Source organism: Phyllobates terribilis, unplaced genomic scaffold (genome assembly GCF_046119375.1).
Source record: "Phyllobates terribilis strain yellow unplaced genomic scaffold, ASM4611937v1 Scaffold_4__5_contigs__length_816908805, whole genome shotgun sequence".
NCBI lineage: Eukaryota > Metazoa > Chordata > Amphibia > Anura > Dendrobatidae > Phyllobates > Phyllobates terribilis.
This window is the reverse complement of record NW_027362764.1, coordinates 363,274,151-363,298,956: the sequence shown is the minus strand read 5'-3', so window position 1 is coordinate 363,298,956 and position 24,806 is coordinate 363,274,151. Positions and strand designations below refer to the sequence as shown.

The 24,806-nt window shown below is 42.3% G+C and overlaps 1 protein-coding gene across 1 annotated transcript in view; it reads left to right on the top strand.

The window, feature by feature from the left end:
• Positions 1-15,895, top strand: part of LOC141264338 (telethonin-like) — a 79,017-nt gene extending 63,122 nt beyond the window's left edge. The window contains exon 2 of the mRNA XM_073676629.1: positions 12,833-15,895. Within this exon, the coding sequence (XP_073532730.1) occupies positions 12,833-13,214 (382 nt within the window). The 3' untranslated portion in view covers positions 13,215-15,895. The remainder of the gene's footprint in view (positions 1-12,832) is intronic.
• Positions 15,896-24,806: the final 8,911 nt, after the last annotated feature.

Below are 24,806 nucleotides of genomic sequence, written 5' to 3'. Positions count from 1 at the left end.
CATACCAGTACAAGTGCTTTAGATAGTGTTTTGGGGTTATCAGACACCCTTTAAAGCTTCATGAACTGGTCACTAGTCAGTCTTTGTCTATGTCCAAAAACAAAGTGGTATCAAATGCATGCAAGTAAAAAAAAAATTCAGGAAAAATATAGAAATTATACAGGTGCATCTCACTAAATTAGAATATCATCAAAAAGTTAATTAATTAATTTATTTATTGTTCTTCGATACAAAAAGTGAAACTCATATATTATATAGAGTCATTACAAACAGATTGATCCATTTCAAGTGTTTATTTCTATTAATGTTGATGATTATGGCTTACAGCCAATGAAAACACAAAAGTAATTATCTCAGTAAAGTAAATTAATTAACAAAAAACACCTGCAAAGGATTCCTAAATGTTTGAAAAGGTCCCTTAGTCTGTTTCAGTAGGCTCCACAATCATGGGGAAGATTGCTGATTTGACAGATGTCCGGAAGGCAGTCATTGACACACTCCACAAGGTCCCAGAGTTTCAATTTTCATTTGGAAATCAAGGTCCCTGAATCTGGAGGAAGAGTGGAGAGGTACACAATCCAAGCTGATTGAGGTCTAGTGTGAAGTTTCCACAATCAGTGATGGTTTGGGGAGCCATGTCATCTGTTGGTGTAGGTCCACTGTGTTTTATCAAGACCAAAGTCAGCGCAGCCGTCTACCAGGAAATTTTAGAGCACTTCATGCTTCCCTCTGCTGACAAGCTTTTTGGAAATGGAAATTTCATTCTCCAGCAGGACTTGGCACCTGTCCACACTGCTAAAAGTACCAATACCTGGTTTAAAAACAACAGTATCACTGTGCTTGATTGGCCAGCAAACTCACCTGACCTTAACCCCACAGACATTCTATGGGGTATTGTCAAGAGGAAGATGAGAGACACCAGACCCAACAATGCAGACGAGCTGAAGGCTGCTATCAAAGCAACCTGGGCTTCCATAACACCTCAGCAGTGCCACAGGCTGATCGCCTCCATGCCACGCCGCATTGATGCAGTAATTGATGCAAAAGGAGCCCCGACCAAGTATTGAGTGCATTTACTGAACATACATTTCAGTAGGCCAACACTTTGGATTCTAAAACATTTTTCAAGTTGTTGATAGGCTGTCTGCCCACGATGCGTTTTTTAAGCGTTTCCGCAGCGGCAATTCCGCTACAAAAACGCTTAAAAAAATGCTTGGTAGAAGGCCTGCCATGTTCCCCAATGATAATCTGCGTGGGCTGTGCACATGCTGCGGAAATTTCCGCTGCGAGTTATCATTGCGGAAAAAAACGCAGCACTACCAACTATTTTGCAGAAGCGCGGCGTTTTCGCCGCCATTGACTTTCATTGGAATCCGCATCACTGGATATGTACATGCGGAATCCAAGCATTTCAATGTGCGGATGGTACCGGGGTCTGGAGGACAGGAGACTCTCCTCCGGATCCAGGTACCATAGAACCTGTAAAAAGAAGAATAAAATAAAAAATAAATATTATGTTTACCTTCTGATGGCCCGCGGTGTGCTTGTCTTCACTTGCTGGCAGATCGCGGTGGACTGAAGGACCTGCGCTGACGTCATTTAGTAATGTGACGGCAGGTTCTTCAATGTACCGCGAGCTGCCGGCAAGCCAGGATGGATCGAATAAAGACTTTGGGGGCCATTGGAAGGTAAGTATAGATTTATTTTTTTATTTTTTAACATTCTTTACGGTCACACTATATAATTCCATGCCGTTTGCATGGATTTATATAGTGTGACCAAGTTGTCAAGCACTTTCCAAGTGATGCTAAAATCGCTTGGAAAGAGCTTTTCAACCCGCATGCAGAAATGCATGTGAAGAACGCTTCACATCCGCATGTCCCTGACAGGAAAAACGCATGTACAATCCGCATGCGTTTTTTCTGCCAGGGAGATGCAGAAACGCTCAGGAAAAAATCGGGAGCATTTCTGCATCGTGGGCACATAGCCTTATAAAGCATTCTAATTTCCTGAAATTATGACTTTTGTGTTTTCATTGGCTGTAAGCCATAATCATCAACATTAACAGAAATAAACACTTGAAATAGATCACTCTGTTTGTAATGACTCTATATAATATATGGGTTTCACTTTTTGTATTGAAGAACTGAAATAAATTTACTTTTTGATGATATTCTAATTTAGTGAGATGCACTTGTATTTAATGTCATTATAGAAACATTAATAACCATTATGTATATATGTGATGATACAGAGTAAAATCTTAATTATGCCAGACATACTTTCTGATGGCAAGAGCAGCATATCTTTATTTTGATTTTTGTTGATTAACACAAACTATTATTTGTATAATCCGGAATGTTATCTGCTCTTTGATTCTGAAACAATGATGTGTATTTACAAGAGCCCCTGAGATACCAACTATGTAAATAGATTAGCTCAAACAATAGTAGCTGAGCCATGCACCTTTACTTCTTACCTGTGCCTGTTGACCTCACACAGATGTAAATATAAACAGGGATGTATGTAGTGCTGGAGACAGAATGAGACTTAGGACAGAGAATCAAGGAACATCAGAAAGACCTTAGAAGGAGTATGAGAGACATTCTTCAGGATAGCAGATGGATTGCATGGCATCAAAAGAGACACAGATTTTTATTCTACATTACTCTAGCCTAAGGGTACCGGCCGTGACTGGAAAGATTCGGATCTGCTCCATTTAACCTTCAGAGAGACCATGGATGCATTTTGGGGAGTCCAGGAGAGAACTAAGAAGTCACCTGGCCCCATGGATATGTTGTTTTGGGGTTGCTAGGAGGGAACCACCGGTCACCTAGAACCCATGGAGACATTTGGAGTTGCCAGGACGGACCCACCGGTCGCCTGGCCCCATGGATACTCTCGGAGAGGCCGGGTGGGAACTTTGGGTCTCCTGGCCTTGTACCTCGATGGACTGCTAGCTTCCTAAGCTTGCCACTACCTTTTCTCTGTGGGGGCCCGCCAGAAGCTCTTCTATCCCAGGTGGGCGGAGAAGGAAGGGTGAGACTGTGTAATGATGTACCATCTTGGGGATTTGCTGGGACTGTTCAGTGTGTTTATTGTCTGCTTTGTGGTTCAATAAAGTATTGCCACACTGTTTTACCTTCACCCTGCGTTGTCTGAGTAGAGTTACGCCCACGGAAGACCCCGGGATTTCACAATATATTTTTCTATTCTATGCATTTTTTTGATAAATTAAAAACTTAGCGGTTTATTTTTTGTAGTAAATCAATAAAACATGTGAAGATAAAGAAAAATATTTTGTCATACATCTTATCAGATATTTTTTTTCTTCTCCTCAACTGATCACCCACTCCTGATTCAGGTGTAAAATTTGTTTTGAGTAAAATGTTTATGGAGTGTGGAGAGGAGAGGGGGAGAGATGAGCAAGAGGCAGATGCAGACCTTCTGCTGCAAGTTCACTTTACTGTCAGCGCCACTTTAAAACTAGATAAAGGATGCAAAAGCGCAATAGGGTTTATCCAAGTAAAAGAGATGGGTAATTATGCTCACATTATAGGGTTGTGTGAGACACAACCACTACGCAAGTATAGATTCCAACTGCTGCAGCTTCCAGAGAGTTGTAAATTAAATTTGTCACGGGCGATAGAAATATCCTGCGCTGCTGGAAAAATGACAAGCTACAATGGAGAATGGATTGTTGGTTTATTGTCAATGCATTTCAGAGTCATTCCGACTCCTTCTTCAGGACAACCACAAATGAAAACATTTGTTGGTGTCCTGAAGAAGGAGTCAGACTGACTCTGAAACGCATTGACAATAAACCAACAATCCATTCTCCTTCGTAGTTTGTCATTTTTCCAGCAGCGTAGGATATTTTTTCATTGCCTGTGGCAAATTTCAGGCCCACTTTAAAGGGAGTCTGTCACTCCCAAAACTTAAACCACTTTTTCATTCATATAGGGAACTTAGCGCCTATAAAAATCATACCTGTAGTACAGATTTCACTAATTTTGTTTTATGTAAAAACTCATTAAATCAATACATATAAAAGGGATCCTCTGTGCACCCCTGGCATGGCCAAGGGCTCAGTGCACCATTCTGTCCACTCAATCACAATCCTCCGCACCTCCACTTGCTTTGGAGTACTGCCCAAATTTAATCCCCAGCTCTGCATGCACTCAGTGTCAAAGTGTTTCTCATAAACACCTCAATAAACATGTTCTGTATGTCTAGCTGAGACTGCGTGTTTGTTATTATTTCATTACTGTATGACACCCCTGGTAGCAGCTCATCTTCTGAGGAATAGGGAATCAGCCATGTTGAATATTAAAGATCTTTCATAACCCTTCATTTCACTAATCGAGATTACTTTGCCAGATGGTAACACACCATTGGTCATGAATAGAGCACATTTCAAGTGCTCCAGAAGCTTCAAAAGTAAATAATTCTGGCACTGGATACATATAAAGAAGTTTTAGTGAAGCAATTTATAACAGATTGTTTTTATTTTAAAGGGAATCTGTCTCCAAGTTCCTGACTCTGATTCCAGTGATGTGTCACTGAGCTGCTTGCTGGCACTGAAAAAAATCACAGTTATATCTGCTGCAGATCTAGAAGTTCTCAGAATGTTGAGCTCTGTATAACCCCGTCCATACCACTGATTGGCAGCTTCCTGCCCATTTACAGTTAACACAAAAAGCAGCCAATTCAGTGGTGTGGTGGAGTTTTACAGAGCTCATGAATATGCTTGACTAGTTGGCAGCAGATTTAGTAGTCCTCTAATGATAATCTCCTGCTGATAAAACTGTGATTTTATGAAACCTACATTAAGCAGCCCAGTAAGTCACACATTGCAAGAATCAAGATCTCTGTCCCTGCATAATGCTGCTCTCAAAATAGATGGCACAATCCTGGTGACAGATTCCTTTTAAGGAAAACATAAAATGTTGCAGTTTTCTAGTGATTGTGGCAAAAAAATGTACCGTGGACTGTAACGTATCAACACAACCTAATAAGTGTTTCTAAATGCTTGTAAAATTGCAATGAATTTCAACCACTTTTTTTAAAAATATGCTTTATTCTGAAAAGATGAAAAAAAAACAAAAGCAAAAAAACATAACGCTGTCTGTAGCCTCGAGCATATTTTGTAATAATAATAAAACATTAAATAACATTCGGAGTATTATACAAATGAAACCTCTAAAGGCTTGTATAGGATTAATAAAGCATGTAGAAAATATTAATTTACAATGTAAACTACTCCTTACCTCACAGGTTATATATTATGTGCATGCGTTAGCATCAAGGTACGTGACTATGAAAATCATCAGTGGGGTAAAACTTAAAAATACAAATAACCGGCTCAATGCTCCATGAGGTAAGTCCCCTTTATCAGATAATAAAAAGTATACATAAGTTACCTAGCTGTGAAGATAGTAAAGGGTAATGCCTGTAAAACAAACAAAAGCACAAAATAATACTCAGAACAGCCACACAGACTCGTGGTAGTGAAACACATCGATGCATGTTTCACCAAGCTTGATGATGAAGGAATATCAGTAAATCTTACCTCACTAATCTTCATAGACGTCTATCTTGGTGCTGATGTATGCACATTGTAACATCCATTGCCGTGGCAGCGTCCACGCGCTCCTCTCCCTCCTTCTCCTGTGATGCCACACTGACTTCCGGCTGCACGCCTAGTGCATGCGTGCTCCCCTGCTCTTAAAGGGGCGACGCGCACCTGCAAAGAGGCCCCCAGCCAATAGCTGGGGGGCATCTTGTATAAAAGGCACCCTCCCCAATAGGAGGAATCTGAGCAACCCCTATAGTTTGTTAGTGGTAGTGTGTGAGCAACTGTATGTTGCCAGGTCCCCGATCCTTAGTCTAATATAATTATTTCCTTATTCTGTATCGTCCCTGTAGTCTTGTTTAGTTTATTCATGACCCTGAAGCTGCTTCGGCGGTACCTGAACCCTGCCGCCACGTCAGCAGTACCTGAACAGTTTCCCGAGACCTGTGTGTTTGAACAAAAACTTATCTCCAAAGTCCATGTAGTCTGGACTGTCTGTCAGTATCCTTCCTGTCTGTGACCCCGCTCTCGTGTCCCCATCCAGCCAACCCAACCCCTGGAATCGGCAGCTGCTGTAACAGGGACTGCCTAGGAATGGTACCTGGCGACTACCTGCAGCTCATGCCTGACTCCACCATCAGGAGCTCCAGTGAACACCAGGTAGCCGTTTAGCTATGCCGTGGATTCCTGAACCAGTGCACCTTGCACTATGAATTTTTGGCCTATCAGTTTCTGTCTGATCGGGCTAAAGTCCCACCTAATGTCCCACCTTGCAGGAGAGGCCCTAGCATGGCTCATCCCCTTGTGGGAGAGAGGTGACCCTGTGACCACAGATCTACAGGCCTTCTTGGTGGCCTTACGAAAGGTCTTCGGTGAGCCTGGTCATGTAGCCTCTACTGCGTCTTCCCTTCTCAGACTGTGTCATGGTGATCTATCAGTAAGCCAGTACGCCATCTGGTACCGCATCCTGTCTTCTTTTCTAGGTTGGAACTATGAAGCGTTGGTAGCCACCTTCTGGGAGGGATAATCTGGAAGGATCAAGGACAAATTCGCTAGTCGTGACATACCTGTTACTCTTGACAAATTGATTTCCCTGGCAATCCTGGATGGACCTGAGGTTCCAGGAGCGGACCAGAGAGTTGACGGGTGAGAGGAAAATGTCGCGTTTGGCTCCATCTTTCCAGAGACAACTTGTTCCCCAGTTTCCAGAGATTGCGATCTACTCTGAACCCATGCAGGTCAATCATGCTAGGCTGGCGGTGCAGCAATCAGAATGTGGTTGTGCCAAGGGAGTGTGCTACGGCTGCGGTAGCGCAGAACATTTCATTCGTTGCTATATGGAGATGTCTGAAAAACTCCAAAACCTAGGAAAAGTAGGAGAAGCTTCCCTAGATGAGAATGGAAATTCTTTGCCACTGACTTTAAATGTGTCTGTGTCCTGTGGAGGTATCCAGTTCGCAGAGACAGCTTACCTTGACATTCAGTTCGGCGTGAAATTTCCTGCAGCAGGCCGTGGTTGATCGGTATCAGATTTCCATCCGACGCCTCCAGAATCCACTGAGAGTATCATCCGTCAAAGGAAAAGACCTATGCGAAGTTGAACAAGCAGTCATGGAACAAGTAGCGCTCCAAATAGGAGCATTGCATTCAGAGGCGATCACTATGTGCTGTCTGATATATTTTATCCGCTTCTTGTAGATCTTTCTTGGCTGAGAACTCATGAGCCCATTTTAGAAGGTCTTCACAGTCATGTCACAAGAGGTGTCTGTTCCCTATACGTTCAGCTCGGCCGGCAGTGTCGCCATCTCCTCCACCAGGTGATTGTTCCAATGACCTCAGGTAATATACGGCACTCTTGTTACTTATAGTTAATGGTGCACAAGTAGGGCATCCAGCCCATCCGTAATATAGAAAAAGAACTTGGCACTCAAAATTTATTTGTATTTATTTATTTATTTTACTCACTTCTATAGCGCCATTAATTCCACATCGCTTTACAGACATTATGGGCAGTGTCCCCATTAGGGCTCACAATCTACATAGGCGCCTTTCACAAGCAACGCAGGTTGCAATCGCCAGCGCTATTTTTTCCGGAGGTTCCATTACAATAGCATTCAGTTCTGATGAAGTGCTATTATGAGACCGAAAACGTTCAACTGATTATTTGGTGAATGCTTAAATAAAAAACTGAACTTTATTCTACTTTGAGTGCCAAGTTCTTTTTCTATGTTCCAATGACCTGTTCCAAAGAACCTCCCCACCTCATGAACGTATCCTTGGTGAGACCAATTTGAAGACTGACCCTGGGATGGTATCTTCTGGTTCCAAGTGGTTACTGGATGAGAATGTCAAGGTGGAGGCATCTTCTGAGTCTCTACTATCTACCAACCAGGAGGAAGAATCCCAGTTCATCTTTGTTTCTTCCAAGGGGATAGCTAGTCTTGCCGGGATGAGAGAGACTCAGAAATTTAAGATTCCTGTTTCCAAACCCATTCCGTTCTGCTCCAAGGATGTCCAGTTGGTGAGAAGCATCCTGACCAAGAAGAACATAGGAGATGTAACCTTTCTTCCAGTGGCTTGGAGAGAATGTGGTCCTAATGAGAGGTCATGAGAGTTCAAGAGGAAGAATCCATCTCCACATTCTCTGCAGGGAGTCCTCACTGGATTGAAGAAGAGAGGGCATAAAGGAAGGGGGGGTGTAATGTAACATCCATTGCTGGCCACCCCACATGGTTCTCCTGCTCTCTCCATACGGGGACGCCAATATACTGACCACCGCTCCTCCCCCTCCTTCTCCTGTGCGCGTTGCACTGACTTACAATGGCGTGCCTAGTGCAAAGATGTTCCCAGCCAATAGCTAGGAGTCATCATGAATAAAAGGCACCCTCCCCAACAAGGTAGTGCCCGAGCAACCCCTATAGTTTGTTAGTGGTAGTGTGTGTGCAACTCTATGTTGCCAGGTCTCCTGTCTCAAGTCTAATATAGTTATTTCCTTGTTCTGTATCGTCCCTTTAGTCTTGTGTAGTTTATTCATGACCCTGAAGCCGCTCCGACTGTATTTGAACCATGTAGCCTTGTTGGCGGCACCTGTACCTTTTCCCAAGACCTGTGTCTCTGAATGAGAAACTATCTCCGAAGTCCACGTTGTCCATCAGTCCCCGAATCCTTCCTGTTTGTGACCCTGCTCCAATGTCTCCGTCCATCGAACCCGACCCCTGGGATCGGCAGCTGCGGTATCGGGGACTGCCTAGGGGTGGTACCTGGTGGCAACCTGTTGCTCAAGCCTGACTCCACCATCAGGAGCCGCTTAGGTATGCCCATCCTAAGCAAGCCGGGCTCCATGGCACAGTGGGTCCATCCATGAACTACATGCGCCACCGATGAGTGTGACACACAATTTATAACCTGTGAGGTCAGGAGTGGTTTGCATGTACTTTATTCTTCTGTACTTACATTATTTAGCCAATGAAAACCATTAATGTGTTACTTTATGTATTTCTCCCAATTTTATTTTATTTTTTTATTTGCTACTACTAATTATTATTCATTAATAAAGATAAGATTCCTCAGCATCAAAACTGCAACACCAAAAAGGAAAAGTCGAGGAATTATGGAAATAACTGGATTGATAAGCATGTTACATGGTCTATGTGACTGCAGACTTCAAAATCATTGCACGCACTGCACACTGTGAGGACTTTCCGATGCCAGCTCCGGGCACGTGACCACAAGTATGTGATTTGCATACATGCAATCACGTGCCGACTAGATGTGCGAGGCCTCGCTCAATGCAAATGTATTGCGTTACATAGGACCCGTCTAGTCGGAATATGGCCAGAAGTATGCAAATCTCATACTTGCAGACTCCTGACTGCTCGGTCCTGGTGCTGGAGAATCCTGACAGTACACAGTGCGAGCATGTGAGGATTCACAAGTCTGCAGTCACATAGAATGACTGCAGAATTGTAACCTAAAGTCGGACACCTTTTATGATATGCCAATGGTGAAAAAATGGGAACCAAATTTTCAAACCATCGATTTATTCAGTATCACGCTCAGAAAAACACGCACTTACACACCTTGGCATGCTATCACTTAGGTTAACAATTGTTGTATCACGAGTTTACCGTGACAGAGAGGAGCCGAGAGACCACAGTGTCTGATTCCTCCCACTCCTGTACTCATTAGAAGCCTTTTACCTTTATATTAAATAGTGCAGGTTTCTTTTAGCAGTGCAGGGGTTAATCTGCTGCTGAGAGCTTTTGGAAGCTTCACAGGGTGATGCTCTCAGCTGTTCACTGTTAGCCACTCCCTGCTCCTATATATACTGGACTCTGGCTAGGAGACATTGCCAGAGCTAGGTTCATTGCTGCATGGACAGGAGTTTGGTGGTTTGTTGTTGTTTGAGAAGGTGTTTGGTGGATTTATCTGAGATTGTTGCATAGTTTTGGGTGTTAATCTTCTCCTTCTCCTACTTTGGTTTTACCCCACCCACCACTACCCATTGTTATCCTCTGTTGTTTATGTGCATATATTTTTATGATTGGTATTTTCCTTTATCCCTGTTTGTATTACCTTGTTAGTCTGATTTTTGTACTGCCATACACTACAACTCCCTTTTTCCCTGGGTGGAGAGGGAACAGACTTAAGGCGGATTGAGGAACTTTGTCTTTATCAGGCCAATTCTGACAAAAAGAATCAATTGCAATTGCCGACCAATGACATCTTTGAAGTTTTGGAATTGTCTCTCTCTGAATACAAATCGCTATGCATTTGTTCTCTCTTTTGTCACTTCTTTTGACCACTTTATGCTTTGAAAGCTGTGAATTGGTTAAAGGAATTGACTGGTACATTCTTCTGGCAGCTTCCGTTTGGAAGTCACTTCTGTGTTATACAGTTGTGCTCAAAAGTTTAAATACCCCAGCAGAATTTTTCCTTTCTTGGCCTTGCTTCTGAGAATATAAATGATAACAAAAAAAAAATTTCTCCACTCATGGTTATTGTGTGGGTGAAGCCATTTATTGTCAAACTACTGTGTTTTCTCTTTTTAAATCTTAATGACAACCAAAAATATCCAAATGACCCTGATCAAAAGTTTACATACCCTGGTGCTTTTGGCCTGATAACATGCACAGAATTTGACACAAATGGGTTTGAATGGCTACTAAAGGTAACATCCTCTCCTGTGACCTGTTTGCTTGTAATCAGTGTATGTGCATAAAAGCTGAGTGTTTTTCTGGGATCCAGACAGTCTCTTGCATCTTTCATCCAGCCACTGACATTTCTGGATTGTGAGTCATGGGGAAAGCAAAAGAATTGTCATGGATCTACGGGAAAAGGTAGTTGAACTGTATAACACAGGAAAGGGATACAAAAAGGGACACAAAAAAAATATCCAAGGAATTGATAATGCCAGTCAGCTGCGTTCAAACTGTGATTAACAAATGGAAAATCAGGGGCTCTGTAAAAACCAAACCACGGTCAGGTAGACCAACAAAAATTTTGTCCAAAACTGCCAGGAAAATTGTTCGGGATGCAAAGAAAAACCCACAAATAGCATCAGCTGAAATTCAGGACTCTCTGAAAACTAGCGGTGTGGCTGTTTCAAGATGCACAATAAGGAGGCACTTGAAGAAAAATGGGCTGCATGGTCGAGTCGCCAGAAGAAAGCCATTACTGCACAAATGCCACAAAGTATCTCGCCTACAATAAGCTAAACAGCACAGAGACAAGCCTCAAAACTTCTGGAACAAGGTAATTTGGAGTGATGAGACCAAAATTGAACTTTTTAGCCACAACCATAAATGTTACATTTGGAGAGAGGGCAACAAGGTCTATGATGAAAGGAACACCATTCCTACAGTAAAGCTGGTGGATCGCTGATGTTTTGGGGATGTGTGAGCTACAAAAGCACAGGAAACTTGGTAAAAGTTGAAGTAAAGATGAATGCAGCACGTTATCAGCAAATACTGGAGGCAAATTTGTACTCATCTGCCCAGAAGCTGCGCGTGGAACATACTTGGAAGTTTCAACATGACAACAATGCAAAACACAAGGCCAAGTCGACCGGTCATTGGCTACAGCAGAACAAAGTGAAGGTTCTGGAGTGGCCATCTCAGTCTCCTGACCTCAATATCATTGAGCCACTCTGGGGAGATCTCAAGCGTGCAGTTCATGCTAGACAGCCCAGGAATTTACAGTAACTGGAGGCTTTTGCCAAGAAAAATGGACAGCTTTACCATCTGAGAAAATAAAGAACATCATCCACAACTACCACAAAAGACTTCAAGCTGTCATTGATGTTAGACTGGGCAATACACGGTATTAAGAATTGGGGTATGTGAGCTGTTGATCAGGGTCATTTGGATGTTTTTGGTTGACATTAAGATTTGAAAAGAGAAACACAGTAGTTTCACAATAAATGGCTTCACCCAACCAATAACCATGAGTGGAGAAAAAGTTTTTTGTTATCATTCATATTCTCTGAAACAAGGCCAAGAAAGGAAAAATTCTGCCAGGGTATGTAAACTTTTGAGCACAACTGTATATTTTTTAAAAAAATGCAGGCGACAAAGCCATCACATAAGTCATCCAGAAAGATGTCAGAAAAGATAAAACTCATTTTGTAAAAAACACTGCCGGCATTTTCCTAAAGTGTCTACTGCTTCAAAAACGATGTGGGTACACCATGTTCACAAACCCAAAGGTTGTTTTACTAAAGCTAGCTAACTTTTAGTCAAAGCAAACTTAGACTAGACAGTCTTTAAATGTGACAAATTTATCAAAGTGTCTGGTGCACCTTTAGGCTGGCTAGTCTAAGTTTATACCATTTGTTAGTTGGCTTTTATTGGTCCACAAAGATATGATGAATTTTTGTGTATAGTGTAGTTTAGGCCATACCCCTTTATATCTCCAGTTTCCGATTCTAGGTCACAGCCCTTTGACACACATGCAAAAATAACAACAAAAAAAGGAGTACACAGTTTAGAAATCAGCCACGATGTGCAATACTGCATAATACTTTTAGCCTTGTAGTTTATGTAGTTTTCTTAGAATGCTGCTAAAATGTCTTAAGAATAGTTATAAGAAAAACTTTTATATAACAAGCTCAGTAAGAGCTATATATATAGTTTTTAGCTCAGTAATTGCATTGAAAAGTTAATTGAAGGAATAATTTGCATATTACGATCTAATGTAGAATTATACAGAGTACAATCGGCTATTTTGTTTTTGTAAAAATGTATTTTTTTTTTCTAGGAAAACCTTATCTGAATTTGATTCTGTAAATAAAGAAGGATACGATCAGAAACGACAAACTGTTCTTCTAGTTCAAAGATCCCCTCTGCAAAGTATCAGGGCAGGTATTCTTGGAGGTTATATGCAAGATTATAAATTGCCCTACAGAAATCTCCTTCCTGTCCCTCTCTTTGTGCCAAGCAGACTGCACACTCCAGATAAGCTGTCTCCAGAAGATCTCCGCTCCAAACAGAAAATGACTCATACAAATGGACTGTATACTGACAAGCAAGATATTACCACTCTTATTAACCGTTTACCTAACGTTACACAACCAATTACGCTTAGAGTTTCAAGTTTAATATCTCCTCCCCCAAGCTTATATAACACAAACACACATTAAAATGTAGTTTGGATTGGGAAAATAAAATGCTAGTTCATTTTTAATTACTTCCTACCACTTCCTAAAAGAGTTTTCCGGGCTCAACAACATTTTGGCAGTCACTCCATATGACTGTTAGGATTCTCAATTATTTCTAGCTTGATTGGGCGGTCATGTGACCAGAAGTATGCAATCTGCATGCAGGTATGTGTCACATGGTCTTAAATAGTTCTGGAAAGAGAGGGGAATCCTGACTGCATTCACACTGTAATTGTCAGACTTTGTCGATCTTCAGCAAAAAAAAGAGTGATGGCAAAAATTTGTGTTGAGCTCGAAAAACCTCTATCAAAATGTTTGGTTATTGATCATGTATATTGTAGCCTTAAAGGGGTTGTCTGGGCAAAATAACATTTTTGTCTAAGGGACGGGATATGTAAAGCATAAACCAACACCCACCTAGATTCAGCACAGGCCACTCTGTGCAAAAACAGGAAGTGGTGATGTCATGGTCACTGATTGCAGCAGTCAGGCGACATGAATAGCGTGTCATTGGATATTTTAGGATAATATACTGCTCAAAATCACCTGGCTGCTACAGTCAATCACAGACTGCAGCGGTCAAGGTGGCTAGTGTAAAGTCGACCACCTCTTCCTGTTTTCGTACAGATCACGAAACAGCCTGTGCTGAATCCAGGTGGGTGCTGGTAATTCATCATGACCGATTTTTTTTTTATATTGCGTTCCCTGGGCAAAATTATGTTTTGCCTGGACAACTCCTTTAATTACTTGATTTGGTGCTTTTATTAAATTTGATTGCCACTAATCTACTAAAACTTATAGTCCTTTTTCAATATTTGCAGTGAATAATCAATAGCTATTTAGTTATTATAAGTAATAGTAATTATTTCTAAGTCGTTTTGCCACTGTTTTGCGCACTTTTGGTTGCTAAAGGGCAATATTCTTTTTGAAGGTTCTTTAAGGAATTCCAGTGTTATTGTCAACAGAAATAAGTGAGCGGGTTATGTTAAAATGGAATAAATGAATGTTAGATATCAATTATATTTTATGTAAGAAATATTTTAAATATGTAAAGAATTAAAAAGTGAAGCAGTAACTTTGCAAAGAGATTACTTTTACAACATGATTGTGGGTGTTGTTTATGGACGGTTACAAGACAGTCAGATCAGGTCAGAGAAATATTTGTGTACTTAGCATCCAGAGTTATAGGATCACAGCCAAAACATGAGTAAAGAGATACGAATGTGTGAAAATATTAATACATCTAATATTACATAACACTGGATCGACTCAGGAACAGATTTAAATGATGGTAGTCCTTCTGACTTTCTTGGACAGAGCTTTGGGCACGCACATTTCATTCTTTGGTAAATGAGTACTGTTCCTTCTAAACGGAGCATCTGGACGATATGATGATGTTAACATTTTGGTAACTGTTCTGTCTGGCTCCAATTTATGACTTATCCATGACAGATTTTTAATAGATTCTATATAATTTGTCAGGTTTTCATTTTTTTACTGAGTAAAATACTGTTGCACGCTACCCTATTCTACTAATTAAAAGCAATGGAAACCTAACAGAAGCCAAATGATAACCCAAAAATCTCTTTGAAGTTAATAGGACCTTAATAGAAAAGAGAAAGGAGATCAGAGAACACAATCCAGAAGTTTTAATGCACGTGTCACTAAAAAAAAACAATCAGCGGAGCAAATTAAGAGAAAAACCTAAAGTACTTTTTAAATGAGCCTTTGACAAAAAGTTATAGTGGACAAATCAAATATGATTTTTCTTTCCCAAAAGAAAACTTTTTTTGAACAAAAAGGAAATGGTTACATGAATAGGGACTAAGTAAAGCCTTATTCACATGTCGCTGATGTAGTTGATCAGTGTTTTGCATTGGTATTTGTGAGCAAAAATCAAGAATGGAATATACAGAGAGAAAACTATAGTTCAAAGATTCTCACCTGTTCTATGTTTTAGAGCCGCTTCAGGATTTGGGAAAGTACCGGGGAGATTAAACAAGCGGCGCTTTAAGTCTAAGGTAGGATTTACATGCTGTTTTCTTAATAAATTTATTGATCTGATTCATTTTGTAAATTTGGCCAGATCAATGACAACTGTTTCAAAGGGAAGAGACTTGTACAGGGGTTGTAACTGACAACTCTGACCAGTTACAAGACTGTATGCTCATTACAAGCCTCTTTATTTCAACGGGAAAGCTCAGAGCAGAACTGGTAAGGTAGTGTTCCTTCTCTGAATTCAACGTCAGATAATAGGTAAAGTTGTAAATACACTTTATGCAGATGACATTTTGAAGCACGATATGAGATAAGAAAAACAACTGCTTTCTTTAAGAAACCACTTTTTGTCTATAGCTTGTGTCTACTATCACGTTAGCCTAAGTTACCTGGATGTGGCCGAGCTGTAAATCAGGCACAACCCATGGATAAGAGAGGCACTGTTAATGGTAGAAGGAAGCCATGTTTTTTCCAAACTCATACATCTCAAGGGAAATTAGGCATCTTGTGTATGAAAATATTGCAGGAAGTATGTATGCTACGGAGTTTTTTAAAAAAAGGTTTTGTTTCTTAAATTTTAAATGGAATATTTGCTATGTGAAAACTCTTTTTTTAAGTTTTGCTTACCTTCTGAGGGTTACTATATGTACATTTACCAAAAATAAGATGAAAGATGTTAGGAACACTCTAATAAAAAGAATTTGTGTTGCAAAACCAGTGGCGTCTTCATCAAATGTTTTGCCTGTTTTTCATTCATTTTATAATAAAGTACTGGGAAAACAAGTTAAAATATTCATCAAGTAAACAAAGTCTTTTTCTGAAAGAAGGGTTTGGATTTCGGTTTTACTTAAAGGGGTTTTCCCACAAGAAAAGCACATTTTAATTAATAGATCTTGAAATAAAAATAAGTTTCACAATTGGATGTGTTTAAATAAAATGTACCTGTGCTGAGATAATCTTATATATGTGCTCCTGCTGTGTACTGTGTAATGGCTGTGTATGATCGTGTACAGGACATGGTCTGATCATACCACATCTCCTGGGTAGGGGAGTAAGTAAAAGACAATACAGACTTTACAGTATGGGATCACAACTGATTTTTTTGCGAGATAAAGTATTTCACTGCCTGTTTTAAGCAATGTTTTACCTGAAAGAAAGAATCATTTACGATCCCGTGCTGTAATGTCTGTATACTGTCTTTAACTTCCTCCCCTGCCCAGGAGCTGTGGTATGATCAGACCTTGTCCCTGTACAGTCAGACACAGCCATTACACAACACATTGCAAGGGCACATTTATAAGATTATCTCAGCTCAGGAACATTTCTTTTAACCCTTTCACCCAAAGCCTGTTTTCACCTTCTTGATCAGGTCAATTTTTTGAATTCTGACCAGTGTCACTCTTAAATGCTTCAATGGATCCCGGTGATTCTGAGACTGTTATTTTTGTGACATATTGTACTTCATGATAGTGGTAATATTTCTTTGATATGACTTACATTTGTGAAAAAAATCTGAAATTTGGCAAAAAAAGGAAAAATTTAGCAATTTTCAAACTTTTAATTTTTATGTCCTTAAATCAGAGAGTCATGTCACACAAGATAGTTAATAAATAACATTTCCCACATGTCTGCTTTACATCACTACAATTTTGGAAACATAATTTTTTTTGGTAGAAAGTTATAAGGGTTAAACATTGACCAGCGAATGGGGACACTTGTCCCTAAACAGTGGAAACCCACCACATCAGGGGCAGTGACAAAACAGCATGATGTCCACTATGTACTTTAGCCAATTTTGCATTCCCAAAGTCAAACAGTGCTCCTTCACTTCTGAGCCATGCCATGCGCCCAAACAGTAGTTTCCCCCCCACATATCAGGTATTGGCGTACTCAGGAGAAATTTCACAACAAATTTTGGGGTCCATTTTTTCCTATTTTCCTTGTGAAAAAAAACTTGAGGGTGGGGGCTGAAGTAAATTTTTACATCAAATGTGATGTGGTCCCTAACAAAAAAAATGGTTTTGTAAATTTTGTTGGAAAAATGAGAAATTGCTGATCAACTTTTAACCCCTCTAACAAAAGAAAGTCATGTTTCAAAAATTGTGCTAATGTACAGCAGCCATGTTGGAAATGTTATTTATTAAAGGAAACCTGTCAGCAAGATTTAGCCCTATAAACTAAAGGCATGGCTATAATGGCGCTGTGATGCTGATTAATATGATACCTGATGTGAAAGGATCCAGTCAGTGGTTGTTTACAAGGAGAAATTTCACGATACAATTTGTTGTGCAATTTCTCCTGAGTACGCTGATACCCAATATGTGAAGGGAAACTACTGTATTTGCACACGGCAGAGCTTGGAAGGGAAAGAGCGCCATTTGACTTTTTGAATGCAAAATTTGCTGGAATAATTAGCGAACGCCATGTCACATTTGGAGAGCCCCTGATATGCTTAAACAGTGGAAACCCCCATAAGTGACAACATTTTGGAAACTAGACCCCTCAGGGAACTTATAAACTTCTGTGACGTACCTGGAGGATCAATGTGCTCACCACACATATAGATAACATTGAGCTGTGAGAATAAGGAAATAATATTTTTCCACGAAAAAAAAAATTTGCCCCAAATTTTGCATTTTCAGTAGGGCAACAGAAGAAAATTGACCCCAAAATTTGTTGTGCAGTTTCTCCTGAGTACGTCGATACCCCATATGTGGTTGAAAACTACTTTTGAGACATAGTGCAAAGTTCAGAAGGGAAGAAGCGCCATATTGGAGTTCAGATTTTGCTGGACTGGTTTGAGGGTGCCATATCACATTGGTAGAGCCCCTGAGGTGCCAGATCAGCTGAACCCCCCATAAGTGATACCATTTTACAAACTACACCTCAATAAATTCATATAAGGGTGCAGTGATCATATTGACAGCAGAGGTATGTCACAGCATTTTATACCATTGGGCAGTGAAGAAAAAATAATAAAATTTTTACCACAAAAATTTTATTTTGGCCCCAGATTTTACATTATCACACTGGGGAATGGGTAAAAATGGCACCAAAATTTGTCAATTTTTCTGAATGTAGAAATACCCCACATGTCACTGTGTAGTACTGCTTAGCCATATGGCGAGACTCGGGAGGGACAGAGTGCTTTTTTCCTCCTGGAACACAGATTTTCCTAGAATAGTTTTCAGACTCCATATATGGAACCTCTATGTGCTAGAAGAACAGAATTCCCCTCAAGTGACTCCATTTTGGAAATTATACCCTTTTTGGAATTTATCTACTGGTGTAGCGACAATTTTTACTCCATGGGGGAGTTTTACAGAAACAAGCAGCAGTGGATGTTGCTGAGTGAAAATTGCAAACTGCCATTGTAGTGATCAGTACATTGTAGTGACCAGTTCATGCTTCTGGAGACACGCACCTGTAAAATAGGCGGGCTCTCATCGCTACAAGAAATGCCAAACATGTGGACACTAAATGTGGTTTAGGCACAATGTGGGGCTCAGAGGGGAGGGGGCATTGGGATTTGGGAGCACAGAAGTGGCTTAATTTCTTTTGGTGGATGAAAAGCCATAGCGCTTTTCCAGAGCCTTAGTGCTACCAGTAACGTGGAAGGCCCCTATATTTCCATTAACAGGTGACGGACCTGAGTAGGGACTTGCTTTTTATGTGAATGGAGTTGACGCTTTTATTGGAAATATTTTACATAACGTTAGGGATCACATTTATCCTGTGCTCTGTTCAATCCATTATAACGAGGCAGCAGCGTGACTCTGGACTCTATCTGGACTCTGTTCAGTGGTGTCCTTGTTTTCAGAAGTGCACAAAACTGTGTCCAACAGCGCTTTAGGCATGCTGAAAAAGATGGACACTGCGGGATCACAGGTCCTATGGCATCCATAGTGCCTCCATCTGCCTCATTACAGAGAATCTTCTGCCAAGGGTTCTGTCTGAATCACCTATTTCAGAGATTTACATGGAAACCCCAGTGTAAGCGCTCAGCGTAGAGCGCAGGATAAATGTGTGCCTAGCCTTACTGAGATCTTTGGAAGGCAGAATGAACAAATAAATAGCAGTTGAAGAATTGGTTTTATTTATTTTTTACGCCATTCCTCGTGTGGTAGAAGTGATTAGCAGACTTTTTTCCTGGGGTCGGTGTGATTACAGTGATACCAGATTTCTATCGGGTTTTTATGTTTGGCAGCTGTCATACACTAACAGACGCTTTTTATTGTAAAAACAAGTTTTTGCTTCACCACATTTTGAGGGCTATAATTTTGGGCAAATTACATCTTTTGATCACTTTCTATTCTGACTTTTGGGAGGCGGAATGAACAAAATCCAGCAATTCAGGAATTATTTTTGGGGGATTTTTTTTAAGCAGTTCCGAGTGTGGTAAAATTGATAAGGCAGGTGCATTCTTTGGGTCAGTATGATTACAGCAATACCACATTTATATAGTTTTTTTATGTTGTGCCGCTTTTACACAGCAAAAAATATTTTATAGAAAAAATGATTATTTTTGCATCACTTTATTCTGAGAGCTGTAACTTTTTTCCACTGATGGAGCTGTATGGCAGCTTGTTTTTTTTACGGGACAAGATGACATTTTCAGCGGTACCATTTTTATTTACATTCGTCTTTTTGATCGTGTTTTATTGCACTTTTTGTTAGGCGGTGTGATGATACAGCATCGTTTTTTGCCTCGTTTTTTATTTATTTTTTTACGGTGTTTACTGAAGAGGTTAACTAGTGGGACAGTTTTATAGGCCGGATCATTCAATCTAGACGCAGCAATACCAAATATGTGTACTTTTTTCAGAGGCATATCTAGGTTTTCTGAAATCCGGGGCAAGAATTCAATTTGGCACCCGCCCCCCCTTCCCTCCCAAGCACATATGTGATTTGCACACTTAGTCACGTGCCGACAAGCTTCTCTCCCTAATTCAATGTTCAGTGAAAAACTGAGAGAAGCAAAAAGAAAAGCTCGTTATCATGTGACCGTAAGTATGAAAATCACATATGTGAAAGGGGGCCATGTGATGACTGCTGGAACCTGCAAGCAGAGTTGAATCTTAAGGGCAAAGGCAGACGTCCGTATAACTCGTGCGAGGATCGCATCATAAACCTCGTACTGGCTCTCTGACCTGAGCGTGACAGCTGCATGGAAATACACCATGCTGTCATGCTCAGGTCAGGAGAGGAGGCCAGTCGATTCATCGCACCAGTTATACGGCAGTGTGTCTCTGCCCTTACAGTGAATATATTACACACCATTAGGATCGTAATGCTACAGGGCCTCATTTTATAATTAAAGGGCTCTTCCAAGTTTGAGATGAAAGTCTGCAGTCACTCTAGGTGACTACAAGCTTCTGAATTCTCACAGCACATGCACTGCACACTTTCAGAATTCTTCCTTGCCGTGGCAACAGTGGATGGTCATATCAGCACAAGTATGCGATTTGTATACTTCTGGCCACATTCTGAACAGACGTGTCTGACCTCGCTTAATTCATTGTCATTGAGTGAGACCAGACATGTCTAGTCGGCATGTGACCACATGTATGTAAATCGCCAGCACGAGAGAATCCTGACAGCAAGCAGTGCGCACTGTGAGAATTTCGAAGTCTGCAGTCACATAGAATGACTGCAGACTGATCACAAAATTGGACAACCCATTTAGTCCTCCTAACAAATAAAAACATGAGAATTAGTCAGTATCACAAATAACATTTACATCCAGGTACCTGATAAATGATGTTGTCTGGAGTCATCCTCTTTCTTTTCTTTTTCATCTTGTTCAGAAACCATGATGATTTTTCCCATCCACACCTCGTTTCTGCAGACTTCCTTCTTCTTCGGTCTTCTGCAGCTCATCCCCACACAATGCCCTTAAAGATAGCAGTGTCATTATAATGCTCCTGAATAAAAAATACTGCACTACGCTGAGCCCCTGGATAAATAATTTCCCCTCACTATATTTCCTGCACAAAATATGACCCCCACATAGTCCCTCTTATAGTACATGCTTTCCACACTGCCCTCTCCTTTTCATACTGGGCTCTCTCTTCACACTGTCCTCTCACACTGTGTCCCCCCTGTAGGGCCCAGTCTCTATACTTTGCTCCCTCACCACACTCCCACGTCCTTGGCATAATGTCCCCTCCTGGCTGAGCCCTTACCCTGTCCCCCTATGCTACCCCCCTCAGTCTTTATTCTGTGCCCACTCTCACTTTTTCCCCCATACTGTCTCCTCACACTATTCCCCCTCCCTCTTCATACTGTCTCCTATCACATTCCCCCTGCTAACCATACTTTCTCCTCATATTTACCCCCCTCTCCATACTGCCTCCTCACACATCACCGACTCCCTATACTGTGCCCATGCACATCATACCACTCTCGCTCCCCATACTGTGTCCGTACACATTCCATCACCCTCGCCGCTCCCCATACTGTGACTGCACCCATGCCTCCACTCGCTCCCAATACTGTGTCTGCACACATTTCCACTTTACTCCCCATACTGCGTTCGCACCCATCCTCCTCATTCTGTTTCCGCACCAATCCACCCACTCACCATACTGTGTCAACACCCATCCTCCCCTCATACATTCCCCCCACTCCTCATACTGTGTACACACATCTCACCGCTTACCATACTGTGTCCACACCCATTCCCCCATACTGTTTCCTCATACATGCCCCCCATCTCCTCCCTTTGTTCCTCATACACCTTTCCTTTCCTCAAATGTCCCCCCGTTACACCAAATCTCCCCAATCCCTCTAAACTAATCACCCCCACACACTAAATACCCCCATCCCAAATCTCCACACACACACTAAATAGCCCCCACGCACATAGAATACCCCCATCCAAAATCCCCCCCACACTAAATGCCCACATCCTAAATCACCCCCCAAGGACATTGAATACCCCAATCATAAAAACCACCATACACATTGAATACCCCAATCATAAAAACCCCCATGCACATTGAATACCCCAGTCATATAAACCCCCATGCACATTGAATACCCCAATCTTAAAAACACCCATGCACATTGAATACCCCCATCACAAATCTCCCCCTCCGCCCACGTGTCCCTAAGTATCCAGGGTCTTCAGCTCCAGTGTGGAGCACTTACCATCAATGCACGCCCCTATCTGCCGCGCCGACGAGTGACGCCAGCAGCGTGATCAAATGACCTGATCACGCTGCTGCCGTTGCTCTGACCCTGCTGGTGCGCTGCACATTCTGTGAGCATGCTGTCAGCTTGACAGCCGGCTCAGAGAACGACTGACTCTTCCTGTGGGGCGGCAGAAAGCTGCCACCAGGGTAAAGACACTTCGGACCGCCTCATTAGGTGGCCCAATTGCACCCCCCTGCCCACCCCTAGATACACCTCTGCTTTTTTAATTATTTTTTATTCTTTACACAGATAAACACATTTAGGCAGGCTGATGGGTGATCCGGGTAGACTGACTGGCAGACACGACAGGTAACAAGCAGGAGCCTCCAGGTAGGCTGGCTGGTAGGCACGGCAGGTAACAGGAAGGTGCTTCCAGGTAAGTGGGCTGACAGGCACGGCAGGTAACAGTAAGGTAAGCAGGTTGGCAGGGCCCATAGACAGACTGGCAGACTGGACAGTAGACAGACTGTCGGGTTGGAGAGTAGACAAGCTGGTGGACAGAACTGGTAGTCAGGCTGGCGGACAGGACTGGCAGTCAGGCTGGCGGACTGGACTGGTAGTCAGGCTGGCGGACTGGACTGGTAGTCAGGCTGGCAGACTGGTAGTCAGGCTGGCGGACTGGACTGGTAGTAAGGCTGGCGGACTGGACTGGTAGTCAGGCTAGCAGCGGGACCTGAGGGCTGAAGCAGAGTTTACACACAAAGCTACAACCTTGCACAGGCACCTCCATTTTGGAGGAGGGGCCTTTTATATGAGAGGTCCTCCGACCATTGGCCGGGGACTCCTTAGGACAGCGCGTGCGGCCCCTTTAAAAGGGAGGGAGCGCGCGCGCCCTAAGCACAGTGCCCGGGAAACTGCGCGCACCAGCAGCAGCAGAAGCAGGAGCGCCGGAGGACGCCCGGCGGGGAGCGCGGCGGTAAGAGGGACGGCGTCTCTGCCTGTCAGGGGGCAGAGACACCGATACTACAATTGTATTAATATATATTTGGTTTGTTGTTCTTTATTTTGTGATTTTTTTTTAATATTTTTATAATTTTTATTAACTTTTTTTTTACTTTTTTACATTGTATGTGGGACATCAACTTTCCCTTCCCTGATTACTGATCTAATACTCTGCAATGCATCTGCACTGCAGAGCATCAGATCAGCATCTGACAGGCAGGGAGGAGGTGTCTCAGTTCTTGCTGTCTGAGCAGACTCTGACAGGCCACCTTTCTGAAGGACCTTGAAGGACCCCGCAGCCATCTTGGGACAGTAGGTTACTATGGAATCATGGAGACCACCAGCACAATGCAACCGCATCGCGTTGTGCTAATGGGAGCACAGAGCAACCCCACTCCCTCTGCGATGCCATGCAATGTCGCTGTCACTATTGAAAACGGCATCACAGGGGTTAAACGCCCGCGATCGATTGTGGGCGTTGCTGTGGGGTGTTAGCTCTCACATAGAGCTGACACCCGCTCTTGATAGCGACGGCACTCAGCATGAGCCCGCGCAATCACGGCGCCGTATATATACTGCTCTTTGCAGGAACGCAGCTCCCGCAAAGCAGTATGTATATGACGCATGTTGGTAAGCACTGTTCATATCATGTTTTTTTCCCGATATTGACGATATATATTGGATTATTGATACATACCTCCAACAGGAAGCTGCAAAGTTTCCCAGTGTGTAAGCATAAAGTTCCATATGTTGCTTACATAGCCCCCTCCTCTCTTTACAACCTTCCTTCACCTATTCTGTTATATCCCCTCTCTGTGCTTTGTGTGCAAACAATGATATATGCTTATGTGGCGCCCCTGCGGGTCCAGTTGCCACATAGGTACTGCATCTCACCCAGAGGTGTGGTACTCCACTCTCAGGTAAGGAAGGAGTACTACCCGGGACCCACACACCCACATCCAATACACTCCACTTCAGTAGGAAAGGGCGAGATTGCTCCTAAGGGAGAGCACAGTTCCTGGTTCCTAGCTGGAGGGTGGAACTAGGTAGAGGAGGTGGGTGGAGGAAGTAGTTCAGTGGAGCACAGACAGAAAGGGTATAAAAGGCAGAGAGAAACATCTAGAAAGAGTTCAAGCTCAGGTTGAGTTGGGAGTGGGAGCTCAGAAGGAGCTCTGCTCAGGAGCGCAAGGAAGGAGAGAGAGGAGTCTGGCCTAGTGAGAGAGGCCCAGGAGGAGAGTGAGAGAAAATGGGAGCAGAGGGAAAGGCTCCAGAGACAGAAGGGATCCCAGGGGCACAGCGAGTACAGGAAGCCACCCGTGAGCCTGAATTCACACTGACGTGGAGGGATCAGGCCGCAGATGGGGACCGGCCCCAAACTAGTGGAGAACAACCAGGCTCAGCTAGCCAACCCGGAGACTGCAGCATTTTCAAGGTGTT